The sequence below is a fragment of the Panthera onca genome, chromosome C1 (assembly GCF_046562875.1).
Source record: "Panthera onca isolate mPanOnc1 chromosome C1, mPanOnc1 haplotype 2, whole genome shotgun sequence".
In the NCBI taxonomy this organism is placed as follows: Eukaryota; Metazoa; Chordata; class Mammalia; order Carnivora; family Felidae; genus Panthera; species Panthera onca.
The window spans coordinates 142741664-142763428 of NC_138346.1; the positions used below are offsets into that span (position 1 = coordinate 142741664).

Genomic DNA, 21765 nt, shown 5'->3' on the forward strand with positions numbered 1-21765 from the left:
GTATGAGGGCTCATCAAACCCACCTATAATGGTGCACCCAGAGTGGACCCTAGGGGATTGCTCTAGCCCCATGTTTCTCTCTCAGGCTCTTAGAACATGTGATGACAGGAAAAACAACCCAAATTTGAAATGAAAATGATGTAAACTAATTTTCCCCTTTCAAATAAGAAAGTATTAACTACATTTAATCTTTGTTGACTCTAAATAAAAAACTGAGCAATCATTTCTTCTCATTAAGTTCAACAATTTGTCTTTGCTATCCCTGTTTATATACCTCACTACGAAAAAATTCCAGTCTCCCAAATCACCCTTCATCCTCCACCCACTGGCCCACTCAAGGCTCTTCATACCACCTTTTCTGAACACTTTTCCTACCATTCCCCAATTTCTGAGATCTTTCACTGCATATCCTCTGGAATTCATGGTCCTTCATCATCTGTATCCTCAATCTCCTCTCTGAATAGTTCCTTCATCTGTTCTAAAGCAAGCCTGCTTCACCCCCCTGTGGATGCCAATTTTCTCTGCAACCTTTCCAGAGACCTCAGGCCACTGGACTTGGAGGTGGAATAGGAATCCTCCTTGCTCTTCATTGCTTCTTTCAGGCTCTTCTTCCTCTCCTTCTGAATTTCTCTCCCTGCCCAGTAATTGTTTGTTTTGTTTTAAGTTTATTTATTTATTTTGAGAGAGAGAATCCCAAGCAGATTCTGCACTGTCAGCTTGGAACCCCACGCAGGGCTCACTCTCATGAACCAAGAGATCATGACCTGAAAGTCAGATGCCCAACTGACTGAGCCACCCAGGTGCCCCTGTTTTGTTTTTTAACTTGTGTCCTATGATGTCGTCACTCTCCTATTGTGGAAGTCACCTACTAACTCATGTATCACTCTGCCTTATTTTTCAAGGACTTTATCTTTTGGCTACTGACACCTTCTCCAGCGATTAGCACCTCTCCTAATTCTAAGTCTTGTTTTTATTATATACATAGATCATCCTTATGACACTCTTTTTGACTCTCTTCCAATGACACTGTATTCCACACCCTTTAGGCATTTATTGCCATTGTTGTATTCCACTCTAGACTTCATTACTTCTCCATAATCTTGTTTTCATGCATCCCACTCTAATTCCCATGTTGTTGTGGTCACTCTGCAGAAGAAGTAGGACAGACTCCTCCACCTCAAATTTGGTTTGGATGTTGAGACTGATGATGCCACACATATGTACCAAGAGAGTATGAAAAGGTTTATGGTGCACAGTTGGTGGAGTGTGCAGCTCTCGGTCTCAGGCTTGTGAGTTTGAGCCCCATGTTGGGTGTAGAGGTTATTTAAAAATAAAATCTTAAAAAAAATGTTTTATTACTCACACACAGAAGCTTTCTGTGGAGAACTGGGCAGGCTCCTAGGCTGGTACAAATATAACCTAAGGGAGAAGAGAAAGGAGACTGTCTTAGGGTTTTATGGTGATTGATGGCTAGGACCAGAGTGAAGTTTCCCTCAAGTGGGCTGGGTCTCTAATGGTTTGAACTTTCTGCTAGCACCAAAGGAGACATCTTATCAGTTTTCCCACATGTAGGCCACAGGGAAGAGAAGAGGAGGGGCTTGAAAGCTGTCAGTGAATATAAAAAAATACATCTTTTTAGATTGTTGCCTTTTATTTGGACTCCTACAGTCCCTCGAAAAACTTGCAATTCACTGATCCAACAATATTTTCTCTGTCCTTAATTTCCACATACCCACTCTTCCCCCACCTTAAACTCGGAGAATCATAACTCCCTTACTTACATTCTCAAATTGCTTGCTCCTCTTCCCTTGGTAAAACCTGATTAAATAAAATTCTAAGCCTACTCTGAGCCTGCATCCTTGCAGCCAGTTATTATTGGGCAAAAACAAAACCAAACCACAATCACACTGATTTATGTCACTTAAATTCATGACCATGATCTCAAGTGGGTCCTTTATGGCACTCAGTGAGCATATGATTTTTCTCTCTAGTCCATTCATCTTCCCATTCTCCTAGATAACTACTTCATACTTTCTCTTCTCAAACCTCTGTTACTCTTCTGCACCTCCCTCTATTGATGACCTTACCTTCTTTATCTCTGAGAAAATTCAAATGATCAGAGGAGATATCCACAGATTCCCTCCTCCCCTCCTCCCCAACTGCTTGCCTCTTTCCATAGAAGAACCTGTGCTCCTATCAAGAGAAGATCCTGTCACTTGTGTGCTAGATTCCAAACTCTTTCCCTCTCAATGACACTGCTCCAGCAATTCTCTCTTCTTGACCCTACATTAATTTTTCTTCTTCCAGATCTTTTCCAGGTAATTGTCATCAAATTCTCATCAAAAATAGGTATTTATCCCAATATTTTGGTCCATCTGTTTTTGACTCCACTTCCACCACCAGTTACTGTCCATTTTTGGGCTCCTCTTTGCAAAGGAACTTCTCAAAAGAATTGTATTAGGCATCTCTAATTCCTCTCTTCCCATTTTTTCTTCAACCCACAGAGATCAAATTTCCCCCCACTGCTCCATTGAGCAATAGCCTCTATGGTACTAAATCCAAAGGTTAGTTCTCAGTCCTTACTTATAAGCATTCATTCCTGCTTGATACACTATCTTCACTGATTTCCAGTCACCTCCCTCTGGGTTCTCCTCTTTCACTGGCTGCTCCTTCTGTCTCCTTTGCCAGCTTTATCCTTGGTTCTCTCCTACTTACACTCACTCTCTTGGTGACCTTGTCCAGTCTCATGGTTATAAATATCACCTAAATGTTGGTATCTCTCACTTGAGCCACTATCTTTAACCCCAGACTCACATATACAACTGCCTACTCAAGACTTCACTTGGATTTCTAAAAGACCTCAAATGTCACATGTCCAAAATTGAATGCATGATCTTTCTCCTCAAACCTACACTACCTGCAGTTCTCATCTCCATTGTTTTCTTTTTTCATATCCCCATCAGCTTTATTACCCTGTTTGATTTTACTTGTTTCATTTATTATTTATTGCCTGTTATCCCTACCCTGAAAGTGTAATATCCACAAGGGTTGGGATTTTTGTGTTTTATTCAGGTTTATAACCCAATAGAATAATGTCTGGGTACTTAATATTTATTGGATGAATGAATTAATTACACCCGGAGCACCCATTCTTAGCTAACTCAGAAATTACTGTTTTCTTAACCCAAACTGAAAATCCATGAAAAATGGGTTTATCTGCCAGCAAGAACTTCCTACCCTAGTTTAAAACCCGTGTCTGTACGTGCATTGGGGGAGGGGCAGGCACGAAGGTTTTTGTTTTGTTTTGTTTTGTTTTGTTTTCCAGAAATGCAGAGCTCCAGAACAAGGTTTAGGTAAAAACCACAGTAAAGATTTGGTTCTGGAGAAAACACTTGGCAGAGCAACAGGCCAGAATGAGTTGTACCTAAACTTTGTAGGCATCACGTGAAAAGGTGGTATGTGGGGTAAAAAGAAGCAAAAACCCATCTTCCTTCATTACAAGTCTCTTGGATCAACAGCTGTTCTCCCACTAGGGTGGTTCTTTTTTCCCTTATTTGGACTTCACTTTCAAAAGAAAGACACCACACCCTCCGTTATGTAGCCTTCACTGAGTAGCTCTGCCACGTCCCAGGTCTCCTATCTTCAGGACTGCATTTAATTCAGTAATACTTTTCTTTACTTTGAGTCAGGGTTCCTGGGTGGGGCCAGGAAAACTCTTTATATGTTTGAAAACAATACGAACTTTTAAAAAGTCAGACTTTTAAAAAGGTAATAAAAAAAAAAAGTTTAAGGCCGTTAAGAGGCGAAATGGCTTGGGGGGGGGGGGGGAGGCGCACACTCAGTTGAGTGGAAAGGAGCCCCGTCCGCTTTCGCTCCGCCACCAGCGCAGAACCCAGTCCTCGGGGGCTTCGCCGGTAGGCCTTACCCACTGCGGCGGATGCCCCCTGCCCCGGCCGCACCGGACACCGCGCGCGAGGGAGAACGAGCCCGTCCCCACGGAAGGAACCCCAAGCTTCCCTTAAATTTCCATGCAGCCCGCCCAGACACTTCCCGACTGAAGGAGCACTATCCATAGCGGGCGTTAGTCCTGCCAGGAGGGGTGGCTGGGTGGCGGGAGGCGCGGAGAGCGCAGCGTTGCGAGTCGGGAGCCGGCTGCCCCTGGCCGGGCCCGCCCCTCCCCGCGTGGAGTGTGCGACACCCGGGCTTCCGCGGCGCCCTCTGCCTCCTCCGCACGCCTCCCCTTTAAGCGCGAGGCGCAGTTGGATTTATGTCGGCCGAGGCGAGGCGCGACTCCCCTTTATGGCGGAGTCGGCGGCAGCGGCTCTGACAACCGCGGCGGCGGGGCGAGTAGAGCAGGAGGCAGAGCCTCGGACTGCCGGCCGCTGTCTCCGCAGAGGGGCTGGGGGGGAGTCCGGCCCTCGCCGCCGCGGGGGCGGAGGAGTGGGCGGGCCCGGGCGGGCTGGGGGCGGGGAGGCCGGGGAAGGCGGGGAGCCCGGTCGCCTGCGCTCGGGTCCGCCTCTGACTGCGGCGCGGCGGGGCGATGTGTGATTACCATGGCGAGGAGTCTCTGTCCGGGGGCCTGGCTAAGGAAACCCTATTACCTCCAGGTAGGCCGGCGGCGAGCCCTCCGGGCGCCCTCCCTCGCCGCGCGGGATTCGCCCGCCTCCCTCCTCCCTCACTGGGTCGGCGCCCGCCCGAAACCCGCTGCCCCCTGCCGTCCGGCACCTGGCGGCGCGCCCTCCCCGGCCGCCTGGGCGCCGCAGCCTCCACGGCGGCGCTGCCCGCGCCCCCCACAGCTGCCCCGGCGCCTCTCGCGCCCTGGCCGCCGGGCTCCGGGGCCCAGGTCGCCCCGCCCGGGCTCGCCCTGGTGCCCCTCGCATTCTGAGAGCCCTGAGACGTGACCCGGGTGCGACCCTACGCCCCTAGCAGTTGAGGCTCGGCAGCCTGGACTCGGGACGTGCCGCCGGCTTCTCCCTGGTCCGGTGCTCTCCTCCTCCTCCCCTGTGGGCCCCGCACGTCGGCTTTTCAAGACTCTGTGTCTTCGGTCTGTGGTGGGAAAGGTGGTGTGTCATTCCACCATATTTTAGGAAATTATGGCAATTTGTCACATCACTGTTTCTCCAAATCCCCGAGAAGCGACGTGTGCCTTGTGCTGAGCCCCTTGGTTCGGTCTTTCCATCTCACCCGTAATTTAAATGGGAGGTAGGGCTCAGAAGCCCAAATGAGGGGCGGGTGGGTGTTTGCTTTCTAAAAGGAAAGGGGACAGTGTCTGGTGCCGATCTCAAATACCCCAGCAATGCAAACGTAATTCTCAGTCATGTCATGTGTACTGTTCGCGTGTTAATCTTTCATGATTTCCCGTTCCACCCTCTGTGCCGCTGCCAGTCTGTGTCTTCGAACCCTACTACTGCCTTCATGTACAGTTGGTCGCCAGGGGGACCTAGTAGACATCGTGAGTAGCTGAGCGCAAATCTATCACCCCAGTGGAAAAACAACTACAAATCAATGCCTCGCGTGGGTCAGCAGCGTTGTCTGCATTCAGAGGACAGTATTCCTTTTACTGCCTACATTAAAAGGCTTAAGGTATCGAAAAATTATTCGGGGACGGGAATTCATGCTCAGCTGGCGCTTTTACAAATTATTTTAAAAGTTGAGAAGAAACCATTGGGACAAGTAAATCTTTCATTCTTGTCTGGAAATTGCACATGTAAATCGTTACCTTGCAGTGAATCATGCACTGCAAATTGGAAGCATGATTTGACAACCCACCATTTGAAGGGTGTAGGAGTAAAACTAAATGTCCTGGGTCCTTGTAGCGGCTCCACCAGTAGTACTTGTGCTTAAGGAACAGTAGAGCAACCCACTGTAGAATTCAACCTAGGCCAGATACCTCTTTGTAACCCTTTATATGAACAATAGAATATCTTTCCAGACTCTCTCCCCAAAATAAGTTTATTGCGATATTTAAAATGTTTTTCACTAAAACTAACTAGTTATTTATTTTTAATTTTTGAGATTTTGTGGTAAACTTTATTTTAGACTTCGATTAGTTTGTCTCTAAACGTTCTCCATAAATGGGCTGTGACATTTTTTTGGCACCATACCTCAAGAGCTTTCAGATTGGCCGAATTAAGATAAGTTTTGCAAATAGTTGTGGTTCCATTAATGGCAAACATTTGGTATTTCTGCCTTTCGAATGTGCACATCATTATATATTACTAAAATAAGGTAAACTTGGATTTTAAGCATTTCAAAAGGATTTGGGGGATATAGTGATATTTTAGTAGACTACTTCTTTTTTTTTTTTTAATTTTTTAAAATGTTTATTTATTCTTGGGAGAGAGGGAGAGACAGAGTGTGAGCAGGAGAGAGGGAGACACAGTACCCCAAAGCAGGCTCCAGACTCTGAGTGGTCAGCACAGAGCGGGATGCGGGACTCGAACTCACAAACTGAGATCATAACCTGAGCTGAAGTCGCATGCTTAACTGACAGCCACCCAAGTGCCCCAGTAGGCTACTTCTATATAAAGAATGATTAAATAGGAAATTATTGATTCTAGTATTATATTTTAGATAAATAAGTTTTAAACTTGGGAACCCAGGGGCCTGGTGTTTTAAACAATGTCTTGGTATTAGTATTTATTGTTTTTATGAATTTTCTTGTTAGTTGTGCCTCACTATACTCTTAGTTTAACCAGTTAAAAAAAAAGGCCTTCACATTACTCAAGTGTCATACTTTTTTTCTGTTCCCTATTGTCTAAATGCCTCATCTTCTGCTTTTTAGAATTCCTTTACCACTAGGTGCTTCAACCTTGAAATTGTTTTGGGCAAAGTCAGAATATCTCCAACTGAGACCATTAGACAGTACTCAGTTTCTCAGCCACTGAAGATTGAATTAATATATACAGTACTCCTTTTCCTCTTTTCTTGTTATATTTTTCCTGAGAATAAAATCGCGTTCGTTTAAGAACAGCATGAGGCATGAGAACAGAGCTGAGCTTTGTTCATTTGTGCTTCTGGTTCATCATGACCTTGAAAAAACTTCCTAACTTTTTAGTTCCATAGTTTCTGTATCATAAAGTGGAGATTGTGGTTCTTAACTGAGTACATCACATAAATATAGTGAGGATGAGCTATATGAAGTTAAGTATTTTTTGTGACATTTTTGCTACATTTTAAATAGAAAAGCATGTGAATTTAAGTAGTAAATACATACAGGTAAATATGTTGAATTCCTTCACCCAAAGATTCCTGGCTATCTACATCACCACCCCCACTTTTATTTATTGAGCATTTATTGGTAATTGATCTAGGTGTATATATAATATGACTTATCATATTGATTTAGTCATTTACTTAATATTTGTTGGAGGCCTGTCACATCCCAGAAACTTTGTGAGATGGAAGCAATTCTACTGGAGCTGAGCAAATGTCTTTGTGGTCCTTATGGAACTTAAAGTCTAGTTAGGGAGACAAACATTAATTAAATAATCCAGAAATACATAATGACAACAGTAAGTGCAATGAAGGAAAAGGGAAGATGCAGAAGACAACTTGAGAGGAAGAGAACAGTTTCTTTCTCTTTAAAAAAAAAATTTTTTTTTTTAGTGTTTATTTATTTTTGAGAGTGAGTGAGAGAGACAGAGCACGACTTGGGGAGGGCCAGAGGGAGAAGGAGACACAGAATCTGAAGCAAGCAAGCTCCCAGCTCTGAGCTGTCAGCACAGAGCCCCATGTGGGGCTGGAACACACGAACCATGAGATTATGACCTCAACCGAAGTTGGACGCTTAACTGACGGAGCCACCCAGGCGCCCCTAGTTTCTTTCTCTTTTAAAACTATTTTATTATGGAAATTTTTATACACACATAAAGCAGAAAAGAATAATGAACTCTCACCTACCTATCACCTGCCCTCAACAATGATCAGTATTTTGTTTCATTTCTCCTGCCAATATCCTCTTTCCAACTAGAGTGGTTTTTCAAAATTATTATTTAAAAATTTTTAATTCTAGTATAGTTAACATACAGTATTATATTAGTTTCAGATGTACAACATAGTGATTCAATAATTCCATATATTACTCTGTGTTCATCATGATAAGTGTACTCTTAATCCCCTTCACTGATTTTACCCATTCCTCCCACCCTCCTTCCTCTCTGGTAGCCATCAGTTTATTCTCTGTAGTTAGGAGTCTGGTTTTGGGATGGGTTCTTTTTCCCTTTGTTCATGTATTTTGTTTCTTAAATTCCACATATGGGTCAAATCATATGGTATTTGTTTTTCTCTGACCCACCTCTTTCACTTAGCATTACACTCTTTAGCCCCATCCATGTTGTTGCAAATGGCAAAGTGTCATTCTTTTTCATGGCTGAGTAATATTCTATTACATATATGTAATATAAATATATGTATGTATATCAACTCTGTATAATCGTGGGTTTATTTCTGAGCTCTCTGTTTCATTGATCTATGTGTCTGTTTTTGTGCCAGTACCATACTGTTTTGATTATTGCAGCTTCATATTAGATCTTCAAGTCTGGGATTATGGATACCTACAGTTTTGTTCTTCTTTTTCAAGATTGCTTTGGCTATTCAGGGTTTTTCATGGCTCTGTACAAATTTTAAGATTATTTGTTCTAGCTTTGTGAAAAATGCTGTTGGTATTTTGTTAGGGCTTGTATTAAATCTATAGATTGCTTTGGGTAATATGGGCATTTTAATAATATTTGTCCTTCCAACCAGCTAAAGTATTTTTTAATGTTTATTTATTTACTTTGAGAGAGAGAGAGAGAGAGAGGGAGAGAAAGAGGAGGAGGAGGAGGAGGAGGAGGAGAGGCAAAAAGAAAGGGAGAGAGAATCCCAAACAGGCTCTGCACTGCCAATGTGGAGTCAACTCGGGGCTCAAACCCTCTAACCGTGGGATTATGACCCAAGCCAAAATCAAGAGTTGGATGCCTACCTGATTGAGCCACCCAGGTGCCCCCATCAATGCCAACTTTTTGATGCCGGGAGTACTTCTTCCAGAGAAGTGGTGAAGGCACACTTTGTCTGTGGGGCCTCTGTCAGTCAGGAGGACTCATGACCTGCCTGAAATAGATAGCCAACAAACATTTACCTGAGCAACATGGCAAGGCATTATTCTCAGAGCATACTAATTTATAGGTCCATCCTTTCCAGCTATTTTGTTGAAAACTTACCTGAGAAATAGTACTTCCTGGACTGGCTAAATGTTGCGGCACATTGAACAGAGTAGAGTCCTGCATCCGAGATCGGAAACTGTGGGTGTATTAACATGTTTAGACCATTTTTAGGCAGTGTTTTTCTTCCACACATCATTACAATGATACTACTTTTGGCCCACTGGATGTGGTGGCCCAGCATGACACCTGCATTTATCTGTTTTTAGCAGTGTGTTTCCTACAAATTAGGATCTACTTTGTTTAGGGTTTACTCAGGTCTGAGTGGGACTGATAACACAGCCTATAATTCCTTAGTTTTAGTTTAGAATACCTTCTTCCTTCTCACTATCATTAAGTCTTGGAAGAATGAAAGTTAAGACAATTTAGAGCAATTTTCTGTATTTAGATTATACACATTTTTCCACTCTACTCATTCTGTCTGCATGCCCTGTTGCATTTAAAAAGCTGCTGCAACTCTAACGGAATTTGAAGTTTGAGATATGCGGGTACTTCTAAAGGTTTTCAAGCCCTTTAGATTGCAAAACTTTTAAATTTCTTAACAATGACTAACAGTTCCAATATGTGTTCTGTAGGGCTGTCATGAAAAAAGGATAAATAGCATGTTCTAATTAGAGTGTGGGCACTTGTTTAACATTTCTGATACCAGGCTCTTTGGTTTATATTAGTACTGTCTTTCAAAAATGACTGCTGTTGGGGTGCCTGGGTGGCTTATTTGGTTGAGTGTCCAACTTCAGCTTAGGTCATGATCTCATGGTTCATGAGTTCAAACCCCACACTGGGCACACTACTGTCAGTGCAGAGCCTGCTTTAGATTCTCTGTCTCCCTCTGTCTCAGCCCCTCCCCCCACTCACGCTCTCTTAAGAATAAAAATAAACATTAAAAAAATGACTGCTGTAGATGGTTTGGTTCTTTGTAACTTAGTGTGGCTGTTTTATGGGATTTAGTGCGAGATGGGGTTACTGACTAGGTTAACTGGTACTAAGTGATGATGTTATCAAGTATGGTACTTAGGGTAAAATGGCTTCTTGCCCATTTTCAGCCTCCAGGATTATTTTAAATCTAAGGATAATTAGAGCAGGTGGTGGTTCCCTATTCCCCAAAGACTATAGGTGGTGTGGTTCTCATCAAGTTTGTTAGACCTGCTGTTCAAAGCTAAATTTTTGCCTTTGCCTGAAATGAAATCCCTAAAACTCTGATTAGCTTCCTGAGACTGGTGAGTATATTGACAGCGTATGCATCCCATAATGTCTTAAATTTAAACATAAAATTATAATGCAAACATTTGATATTATCATTAGTTGCTTTTCTACCCCTGTTAGAAACTCAAAGAAATGATGAATTCTCAGGCATATTGCATCCTCACCATACTTTCAGGCTGTAGCGTATAGTCATAGTGTTTGTTTCTTCATTGTCATCTTCCCAGTGCCCCTCCATTTTCATTTTGATCAATTATAAAGTTGTTTTACATTGTCTATAGTTTTTCCTTCCTTCTTTCTTTTCCTTCCTTCCTTCCTCCCCTCCTCCCTCCCTCCCTCCCTCCCTCCTACAGTTAGGTACATTTTAATGCTTTCATTTCTTAAAGTTGCTTCTAAAAACAATGCTATACCATTCCGTTAAATATCATCTTTTATATCATTTGGTTGAAAAGCTAAATGTCTCACATTCTTAACATATTTCTACACATTCAAATATTTTTGACTAATTTTCCCTTAAAAATCTTAATCTACAAAGTATATGAATTTAGAAAAACTATGATATTGTCAAGTGAACATATTTGAAGAAAAAAACCCAAAATATTAGTGGATCAATTTTTCTTTAGAAATAAATAGTTCTTTTTTTTTAAAGAGTTTTTTTTTTTTTTTTTTTACATTTTTAAAAGTGTTTATTTATTTTTGAGAGAGAGAGAGAGAGAGAGAGCAGGGGGAGGGCAGAGACAGAGGGAGACATAGAATCCGAAGCAAGTTCCAGGCTCCAAGCTATCAGCACAGAGCCTGGCATGGGGCTCAAACCCATGAACTGCAAGATCCTGACCTGAACTGAAGTTGGACGCTCAACTGACTGAACCATCGAGGTGTGCCAGAAATAAGTAGTTCTTTTTGTGGTTGGGTGAGTTGACTGGGTATTTAATGAAATAATTTTTTTAGATGTTATCATGGTGTTGTGGTTATTTTTCTTTTGTTTTCTATTGTGGCCGCAAACACATAATATGAAATTCACCATCTTATCATTTTTTTTATGTTTATTTATTTTGAAAGAGAGAGAGCGAGAGAATGAGGGAGGGGCAGAGAGAGAGGGAGAGAGAGAGAGAGAGAGAGAGAGAGAGAACCCCAAGCAGGCTCTGCACTGTCAGCACTGAGCCCAGTGTGAGGCATAATCTCATGAGTGGTAAGATCATGGCCTGAGCTGAAAATCAAGAGTCAGACGCTTAACCAACTGAGCCACCTGGGCACCCCACTATCTTACACTTTTATGTGTATGGTACAATAATGTTAATATATGCACAATGTTGGAAACAGCTCTCTGGAACTTTTTATCTTGCAAAACTGAAACTCTGTAATTAAACATCTCCCCATTTCCCCCTCCCTACCAGCTTGGTAACCACATTCTGCTTTTGTTTCTGAGAGTTTGACTTCTTTAGATACCCCATGTAAGTAGAATCATGCAGTCCGTGTTTTATGACTGGCTTATTTCACTTAGCATAATGTTCTCAAGATTGATCCATCTTGTAGTTTATGACAAGATTTCCTTCTTTTTAAAGGCTGAATAATTTTCTACCATATGTGCATACCACACTTTCTTTATCCATTCATTAGTCACTGGACATTTAGGTTGCTCCCACATCTTGGCTATTGTGATTAATGCTGCAGTGAACATGGAAATTATAATAATTCTTTGCAATCCTGCTTGCAATTATGTATACCCAGAAGCGAGATTGCTAAATCATAGGGTAATTCTATTTTTAATTTTTTAAGGAAACTCCATACTGGTTTTTATTGTGGCTATACCATTTAAATTCCCACCAACAATGCACAGGTTTTCCACATCCTTGTCAGCACTTGTTATTTTCTGTTTTTGTTTTTGTTTTGTTTTTTTGATAGTGGCCATTCTAACGGATGTGAGGTGATATCTCATTGTGGTTTTGATTTGCAATTCCCTGATGATAAGTTATGTTGAGTATCTTTTCATGTGCTTTTTGGCCATTTTTATATCTTGTTTGGAAAAAGTTCCTTTTCGATTTATTTTTTCAGATTGATGTTTTTTTCAACAGGGTTATGGATTATTATAAATAGAGTTTCCTTTCTGTCCTAAGAACTGAGTAATCATGTCCGAGGATATTCTTGCAAGAGAGATTTATAACATGCTAACAACCTTCTGAATTAATTACTACATCCATTTCAGACATACATGGTATCAGAATCACAGACTGATAGATCCTAGAGCTGGGACCATAAGTTTTACTGCCTGCCCCCAGTTGCTTGAAATTAGAGCTTCTTATTTATTTTAAATTTGAAATATTGACCAATATGCCAACCTCTGTACCATTGATTGGATCTAGGATTTTGGTGTTTTTGGTTTTTTTTTTTTATGTTTATTTATTTTTTGAGAGAGAGAGAGAGAGACAGAGTGTGAGCAGGGGAGGGGTAGAGAGAGGGAGACACAGAATCTGAAGCAGGCTCTAGGCTCTGAGCTGTAAGCACAGAGCCTGATGTGGGACTTGAACTCACGGACTCTGAGATTATGACCTGAGCTGAAGTTGGATGCTTAACTGACTGAGCCACCCAGGCACCCTGGGTCTAGGATTTTGAATAAAATGTGCTAAAGGATTTTTTTGAGATAATGGGGAAATTGAAAATGAACTATACATTGGATGGTATTATTGTATCATTGTTATCATTGTTAAATTGTATTATATAATAGAGTGTCTTTATTTTTAGAAGGTGTAAACTGAAGTATTTAGCATAAAAAATGTCATAATGCCTATAATTTACTTTCAAATAGTTCAGGAAAATACATTTGTATATACATATATAAAGAGCAGTGTTTCTTAACCTTGGCACTATTGACATTTAGGGCTGGATAATTCCTTGTGGTGTGGGGCTTTGTTTTGTAGGATATTTAGCAGCATCCCTGGCCTCTACCCTTTAGATACCAATAGCATCCTCCCCCCCACCCCCCAGTAATGACAGTCAAAATGTCTCCAAACATTGCTAGATGTCCTCTGAGAGGCAAAATTGTTCCTAGTTGAGGACCACTGATACAGAGAAAAAGAAAGCAGGAGAGGTAGAGATATTTATGTATGTTTAGAGAGAATGACAAAGAAAGCAAATGTAGGACAATGTTAGCGATTGATGAATATAGGTATAAGGGTATTTTTTGCACTATTCTTTTAAAGTTTCTGTAGATTTAAGGATTTTCAAAATAAAAGGTTGGGGGAAAATTAATTAAACTGAATTTCATAATAACTGAGTATTATTGGAAATGTGTGAACTCTGTCCAAAGTTACATGAAAGGTCAGGAAAATGAGATTTGATAGAGCACATTTGAAGTCAGCAATTAAAGAAAGTGTGTTAGTCTTCCAGTGTTCCTGGAATAAATTACCACAAATTGAGCAGCTTAATACAACACCCATTTGTTTGTACCCTTACGTCACAGTTCTGTAGGTTAGAAGTTTGAGTACAGTTTGGCCTGCTCATTCACTGCTCCAGGTTTCAAAGGTTGAAATCAAGGTGTCATTAGGGTTGACTTTCTTTCTGGAGTACTGGACTCTTTTAGGTTGTTGTTAGAATTCAGTTCCATACTTGGGCTGAGGTGTCCATTTCCTTTCTGGCTGTTGGCTGGGGTTGTTCTCAACTTCTAGAGGCCACCTACACTCTTTGGTTCATGGCTTCCTTTCTCCATATAGAAAGCCCATGAGAGTGGTAGAGCCTTTGCATGCTTCATATCTCTCTGATTTCCTCTCTGCCTCATTGCTCTGGCTCTTCTGCCTTTCTCTTCTGCTGTTAAGGGGTCACATTGGGTACACCCAGTTAACCGAGGATATCTCTGCTTTAAAGTCAGCTGATTAGTAACCTTAATTCCAACTGCCAAGTCTCTTCATACATAGATTAGTGTTTGATTCAATAACCAAGGGGGTGGGAATCTTGGGAGACATCTTTAGAATTCTGCCTACCACAAAAAGAATACAACTGAATTCTGACAATTAAAAAAATCAGTCATTTCCTACAATATTTTATTCATGTCTTTCCCATTGCTATTAGGTTTGAAGATGTTGTCATAGAATAGATTTTATAAGAGTTGTATTGTTTTAAGTTTATTTTTTTTAATAATCTCTACACCCAACATGGAACTTGAACTCATGACCCTGAGGTCAAGAGTTGTGCACATGCTCTTCTGACTGAGTCAGCACACACCCCAAGAGAATTGTATTTATTGTTCCAACAACTACTATGGGAAGAATCATGGATGTTTATTAAAGGAAGGAAGACACAAATAGCTGCTGTGTGAAAATATTTGTTTTTACAGTAGATACTATTCTTAAATCTTTTGTACTATTATACAAACTAAAGTAAGAGTACAAAATTTCACTTTATGAACCCTAGGAAAACATTCTTTAAAATGTAACTTATGGGTCCCTTGAGTTTGTTCCTAGAAAAAAAAAAAATGTAACTTATGGGGTGCCTGAGTAGCTCAGTCAGTTAAGCATCAGACTCTTGCTTTTGGCTCAGGTCATGATTTCATGATCATCCAGCCCTGTGTTGTGTAGGCTCTGCACGGGGCGTGGAGCCTGCTTAACATTCTCTTTCTCCCTCTCCCCCCCACCACCCTGCTCGCTTGTGCTCTCTCCCTCTCTCTCAAAAATAAAAAACTAACTTATTTCTCTTTATTACTATAATTAAAGTTGTTCTTAACCCCTTAAAGAAGATAACACTTGGTTTTGTTTTACTGTATCAGCTGACAACATTTTTAGTCACACCTGATCCAGTAATACTAAATTTGTCCCCAGTGAATGCAGAGCCTATTTATTACCCTGATCTTCTCCTTTTCCCTGAGCATATACTCAGGTTGTGCAAAATGATACAATGTACATGTTTTTCCATGTGTTCAAAAATATTCTGTAACCACTCTAAGATACTGAGCTCCTATAGCCCACACTAAGCACACACTTCTTTCTTGCATTCCTATTCTTTACTTTCACCATCACCCTTGTGTTATCATCACAACTGAGGCCTTTGCACACCCATGTCTTCCAGTCCATCCACCCCGCTCTGGCTTTCCTCCTTTCCCTATTCAGTCAGGATGCCAAGATCTGTCTTTTCAGCTGCTCTTCTTGGCTCATTTACCATCTCCTTATTGCTCTGACCTTCCTTCATTCTTTGTGGATACTCCTGCCCTTTCCTTTCAGTTACTTTAGTCCTTTGCTCCCCACTTTCCCCAAGATTCCAGCCTTCTTCTACTTCTCATTTTGTACAAGCTCTGTTGGTAATTGTAGCTCTTCACGTGACTTCCACTACAACCCAAATATTAATGGGTCTCAACTCTATATCACCAGTCCAAACCTCTCCCCCAGAACTTTAGATTTGCTTTATTTGATATCTACCTTTAGATGGCACTTCGTATTTAACATGTCCTAACCTAAACTCCACCCCCCTCAAAACTTGCTTCTTTCCCTTTCAGTTAGTGATACTCTCCAGTTAGTAAAGAGCATTTCCCCAGCGATTAGTAATGGTAAGTACTTTTTCACGTATCTATTGGCCATCTGTCTCCTGCTGGTACCATGATTCTCTCCTTATGTGTCGTTAGGCCCACTATAATAGCCTCCAGAATGGCCTTCCAGCCTCATTTATACCCTTTTAGCTCCATCTTCCACATTGCTTCCAGAGTCATCTTCCCCCAAATGCAAATCTGATCTAGTCTCCCTCCCTTTTGATGAAATCCTTTAATGACGTTCTACTGCCTTCAGGAGACTATGCAGAGTTCTGAGCATGGCCCTCCATGTCTGGTCCCTTCCTGTCTTGCCATTTCATTCCTGCCACTACCACCTTATGCACCCTTTAAAGCTCTAGCAATCCCGAAAATCTTGCAGTTTACCAACACACCATGCTCATGTGTCAGCCTGTCTGCCCTCCCTTTTCTGCTTTGCCCTAGGATACCCTTCCCCATTTCCCTGCATTCCTGTCTACCTGGTTTATTCTTAGTTTTCTACTTGCCCTTCAGGTTTTGACTCGAAGAGGAAGTGACCTCTTAGCAATCCTTCCCTAACACCCCACACAGTATTAGTGTGCCTCTTTTGTGCTCCAGACTGTGTGTGCATGATATCCAGCACATACAATGATACTTGTCACCAGCAGTTTTTACAGCTTTCTTTGGTCCCAGGCTCGATTTCCTTGAGAGCCAAGATGTCCGTTGCCCTCCTCTATCCTCTGTGCTTAGCCAAGACTAGATGCTCAGTAAATATTTGTTGAATGAATCAGCATAAACACTAGCAGAAATAGTTTATGGGACTGATTAGATTAATTTTTTGTACAAAAGAAAACATGTATATAATAAGTAAAATAATATAGGTGAGCTTATGATGCAAATTATTGTTCTCCCCTTCTACTTCTCCTTATCCCCAGCTTTAGTCCTGAAAGGTAGCCTCTTTGAACCACTTATCTTTTTGGCTTTCCTGGTAACTATACCTCTAACTTCTAGAGCTCTGTGTTTGAAAGGAACTGTATACATCCTAGGAGGTGCTTTATTCTCATATACTTTTTTATATCTTAAAATATTTATTTTTGTCAGAATAGCTAATTATTTTCTGTTTCTGGTTTATTACTACAGTAAGCATTCCCTCCAGATAAAAAAATCTATTCAAAATTATTCTGATATACTTTTGTAAAAAAAAATTTTTTTAATGTGTTATTTATTTTTAAGACAGAGCATGAGTGGGGATGGGGCAGAGAGAGAGGGAGACACAGAATCTGAAGCAGGCTCCAGGCTCTGAGCTGTCAGCACAGAGCCCGACACGGGGCTCGAACTCACGAACTGTGAGATCGTGACCTGAGCTGAAGTTGGACGTTCAACCAACTGAGCCACCCGGGCACCCTCTGATATACTTTTAACATCTATTTTTGTGTAAGTTATAACAGGTATGTAATAGGTTAATATAGTCATAAGTTTATATAGAATATTTATAAGTAAATATACAAATGTTAGAGATTTGTGCTTTGAGATATTTTCCTGAGAGTTGTACAGTCAAAAAGATTATTTCCTCCAAATAACAGAATTTTATGTTTTTTAATCAATTTCAGATAATATCTATTGACTTTCCACTTTAAAAAATGAGTGTTCAGGGGCGCCTGGGTGGCTCAGTCGGTTAAGCGTCCGACTTCGGCTCAGGTCACGATCTCGTGGTCCATGAGTTCGAGCCCCGCATCAGGCTCTGGGCTGATGGCTCAGAGCCTGGAGCCTGTTTCCGATTCTGTGTCTCCCTCTCTCTCTGCCCCTCCCCCGTTCATGCTCTGTCTCTCTCTGTCTCAAAAATAAATAAACGTTAAAAAAAAAAAATTTAAAAAAAAATGAGTGTTCAGCCCTCTTATACTATAGTCCTCCCATTCTCTCTTCCAGTGCTTGATACAGCAGTCGTATTATTAATTTTACTTCCTCTGCACTTAACTTAGTAACTTTAGACACTGACAGTGATTCTCATTTTGTCCACTTTTGACAATCTTTGTTGACTCCCCCATTTTCAAAAAGGGGCATTAGAACATGTGCTTCTTTTTCCATCTGTTTTTCTCACTTTCTGTCAGTGACACTTTCATATTGTCAAAGTTGATAACTTTTATATTTTGTCCTATTACCAAGGACAACCAAAGCTCCACATAAGTTGAATCTAAAAGATGAAAACTATAAATAGTATCATACTGTTATGACCTGCTAACTATTCCTATAAAGGAAAATCTCCCTTATGAACCTGAGACCCACTGACTGCAGCATGAAGTTACTTTCTCCTTGTCAGGAAGGCAGTAGGATTAACAGACAAGGACAAATCCTTCTTGTTATTAAGCAAATTACTGCAAGGATTTGCCCTTTTCCAAAAGCTAAACCATATTTCTGCCAGTGGGGAAGAGAACATGTGATGTTTGCTCATTCCCTATAAATAAAAACTTTCTTTTTGCTTAGGAATCATACTTGTTTGCTTTTTTTTTAAGTTTATTTATTTCAGAGAGAGAGAGTGAGGGAGAGAAAGAGAGAGAGCATGCAAGCAGGGGAGGGGCAGAGGGAGAGGAAGAGAGAGAATCCCAAGCAGGCTCTGTGCTGACAGACATGAACCATGAGATCATGACCTGAGCCAAATTCAAGAGTTGAATGCTTAACCGACTGAGCCAGATAGGTGCTCCATGCTTGCTTTTTAATATTCCTATTAAAGAATAATTCAAAAGCCTATCCTTTGAGATCTGTATTAAAGTAACAGAGTTATGATTTGTGATTACTATGGGGCACAGTTTCTTCCCTGAATAGTCAATATACCTTATTTTTCTGGATGACTGTCTGCTCAGCTGTGGGGAGCAGACATTTCTTCTGACATCTGCCTGCAAATCCAAGTGAACTGAGCTAGTTCTGGAGTGCTGGACCGTTTGAGTAATGAACAACTGTCACCTTTAGGGAGAGTACAGCAAATAGGAATTGCTTATCATCTCGTGCCATGTACACAGAAAATAAGAGTGAAACACTTTTGACCAGGATTTCTTTTAGGATCCTGAAATTTGTCTTGACACCAAATGTATCAAAGTTAGTTCTGGCCTAAGATGAAGAGCATCTCTATTTTTAGTATTCCGTAAAATATGATTCTATAAATATTTAGTGTAGAGCCAATTTGCGTGCTAGGATTACATTTTCTTCTCTCAAAGCCCAGAGTAATGAACTCTGGACTCTCAAGATTCTATGATCAATAACAACCAGATCCTCTTTTCTCGTACTCCGTTAATTCCTTATCAACTGGGGTAAATGTAAGCTTGCTTCATATTTGGAATGTAGCTTCTTTGTGCCTCTTTTTTTTTTCCAGGAAGTTTCTAGTTGCCTTTCTTCTTCTAATTTTTTTTTTTTTTGGTATAATAATATGCCTTTGTCATAGCCTCACTTCCTATATACATTCAGTTATGTTTTCTATTCTGCGGCATCCCCCTTTGTAACCAACTGCTTTTCTAGGTTACCAGACAGCTGTGTTACAAGGATCTCCCTCCACTCTTCTCCTGGGTTGGAATCACTTTTCTCAGGATCCTGTCTTCCACAGGATCCACTTTTACTGTCCTGATTTTGCCGTCATTTTACTGGAGTGTGTCCTGAAATAAGTTCTTTAGAAAGGATATGTGGGAAATAAACTTTCTGAGTCATGTCTAAAACTGTATATATTGTATCTTAGAACTTGTTCGTAGTTGGGCTGGGTGTAGAATTCAGGGTGAAAATAATTTCCTTTAGAAAATGTGAAGATGTGGTTCCATTGTTTTCTAACATCCTCTGTTGCTGACAAGAAGCCAGTTTGTTTATCGATCCTTTCTGGGTGACCTTTGTTCCTTGTTCAGGGTCTCTTTTTTATACTTGTTTTGAAATTCCATGAGGAAATGTATAGATGTAGGTCTTTTTATCAGTTAGTTGTATTGAGTACTTACTGAGCCCTTCCAGTCTTAAGACTTGGGTCTTTCTTCAGCTCTGGGGGAATTCTATTATTTGTTAAATAGTTTTCCCCTCTCTTTTTTCTGTTCCCTCTTTTTGGGGCTCTTATTAGTCAAATGTTGTACCTCTTAGATTGACTGTTTATGTCTCTTATAGTTTCTCTATTATTTCCATATTTTTATCCATATACTCTCATTCTGTGTTTCTCAATTTTGCTTTCTAGATCATCTGTTGATTTGCTTTCATTTTCTAATCACTCTTTAAATACTAAGAATTTTAGGGGTGCCTGGGTAGCTCAGTCAGTCGAGCGTCTGACTTCAGTTCAGGTTGTGAACTCGTGGTTCATGAGTTCAAACCCTACATTGGGCTTGCTGCTGTCAGCCTGTCAGGGCGGAGCCTGCTTCGGATTCTCTGTCTCCCTCTCTCTCTGCCCCTTCCTTGCTCTCTCTCTCTCTCTCAAAAATAAATAAACAGTAAAAAAATAAAAAAATTCTAAGAATTTTAAACTAAATTCAAAAGAGTTCTTCCAAGTTATTTGTTCCTTTTTTGTGGTTTCCTATTCTTTATGTGTTTTTCTCAGTTCTTTCTCATGCTGCTGGATTTCCCCATGTGCCTGGTAATCCTTGGTTATCTATTCATATTTTAAGAAAGAAGGACTGAGGAACTGAAATGGATTTTCTGTGCCATTTTATTATTTTTTTTAATGTTTATTTTTGAGAGAGAGACAGAGACAGAGCACAAGTGGGGGAGGGGCAGAGAGCGAGATGGAGATACAGAATCTGAAGCAGGCTTCAGGCTCCAGGCTCTGAGCTGTCAGCACAGAGCCCAACTCAGGACTTGAACTCACAAACTGCGAGATCATGACCTGAGCTGAAGTCAGAGGTTTAACCAACTGAGCCACCCAGGCACCCCTATTTTCTGTGCCATTTTATTTTCCATTTTTTTATTTAAAAAAATTTTTTTAACATTTATTTTTGAGAGACAGAGAGAGACAAAGCATGAGCAGGGAAGGGGCAGAGAGAGAAGGAGACACAGAATCCAAAGCAGGCTCCAGGCTCTGAGCTCCAGGCTGTCAGTACGGAGCCTGATGTGGGTCTCAAACCCACAAACTGTGAGATCATGACCTGAGCCAAAGTCGGATGCTCAACCAACTGAGCGACCCAGGCACCCCTTCTATGCCATTTTAAAAGTTGGTCTCTATTCCCCCTAGACCTATCACCTGTGTGGATGGCTGACTGAGCCCTCAGTGTAGGGCAAGATGCCTTGACTGGCCTGCTTGCTCTAGGCCTGTGCTCAGACCCTGACCTTGTGCTGGAGGAGTGCTCTACTGTGGGCACACTCCCCCTAGATGCCTTTACTTTCCCCAGGTCATTTGTTCTTTCAATTATCTGGCTTTTCAACTGAGGATTAATGCCAGGATGCCTGTGATCTGTGTGGGGGTGGGGGAAGTAGATGCGGATGCCAACCACAACAGTTCCAAGTACAGACCTTCAATTATTCCCACTGTCTTTAGCCCCACTTCTCCCTTCTCTCCTCACTTGTACCTGCTGGCCTAGAGCCCAGAGCCGTCAGGTGTTCCAGGGCAGATTGGCTCTCTAGATTCCTCCTAGCATTCCAACAAGCATTTTGGCTTCCAGCTCTTCTTAGGTTGCCTTGTGGGCTATGGCTTTCTCTGGCTGTCTCATGCATCAACACAATTCCATCTGCTTTTTGAATTCTAGAAATTTTGTTGTATCTTTCATCCACTGGTGAACCCCTTAACTTTTCTTTTGTTTTGTTCTCCCTTATTTGAGTGTGGTTTTGTAAGCTGTAAGTAGTAAACACACATCCTTAATCTACCATCTTGAACTGAAAATCCTGATGTGAATTTTATTTTATTTTATTTATTTTCCTTTTTTTAAATTTTCA

The 21765-nt window shown here is 41.2% G+C and overlaps 1 protein-coding gene across 1 annotated transcript in view; it reads left to right on the forward strand.

Annotated features, from left to right (window-relative positions):
* Positions 1-4498: 4498 nt before the first annotated feature.
* Positions 4499-21765, forward strand: part of DIPK1A (divergent protein kinase domain 1A) — a 107538-nt gene continuing 90271 nt past the window's right edge. Inside the window, exon 1 of the mRNA XM_078451653.1 lies at positions 4499-4607. Coding sequence (XP_078307779.1) covers positions 4554-4607 — 54 coding nt within the window. The 5' untranslated portion in view covers positions 4499-4553. The remainder of the gene's footprint in view (positions 4608-21765) is intronic.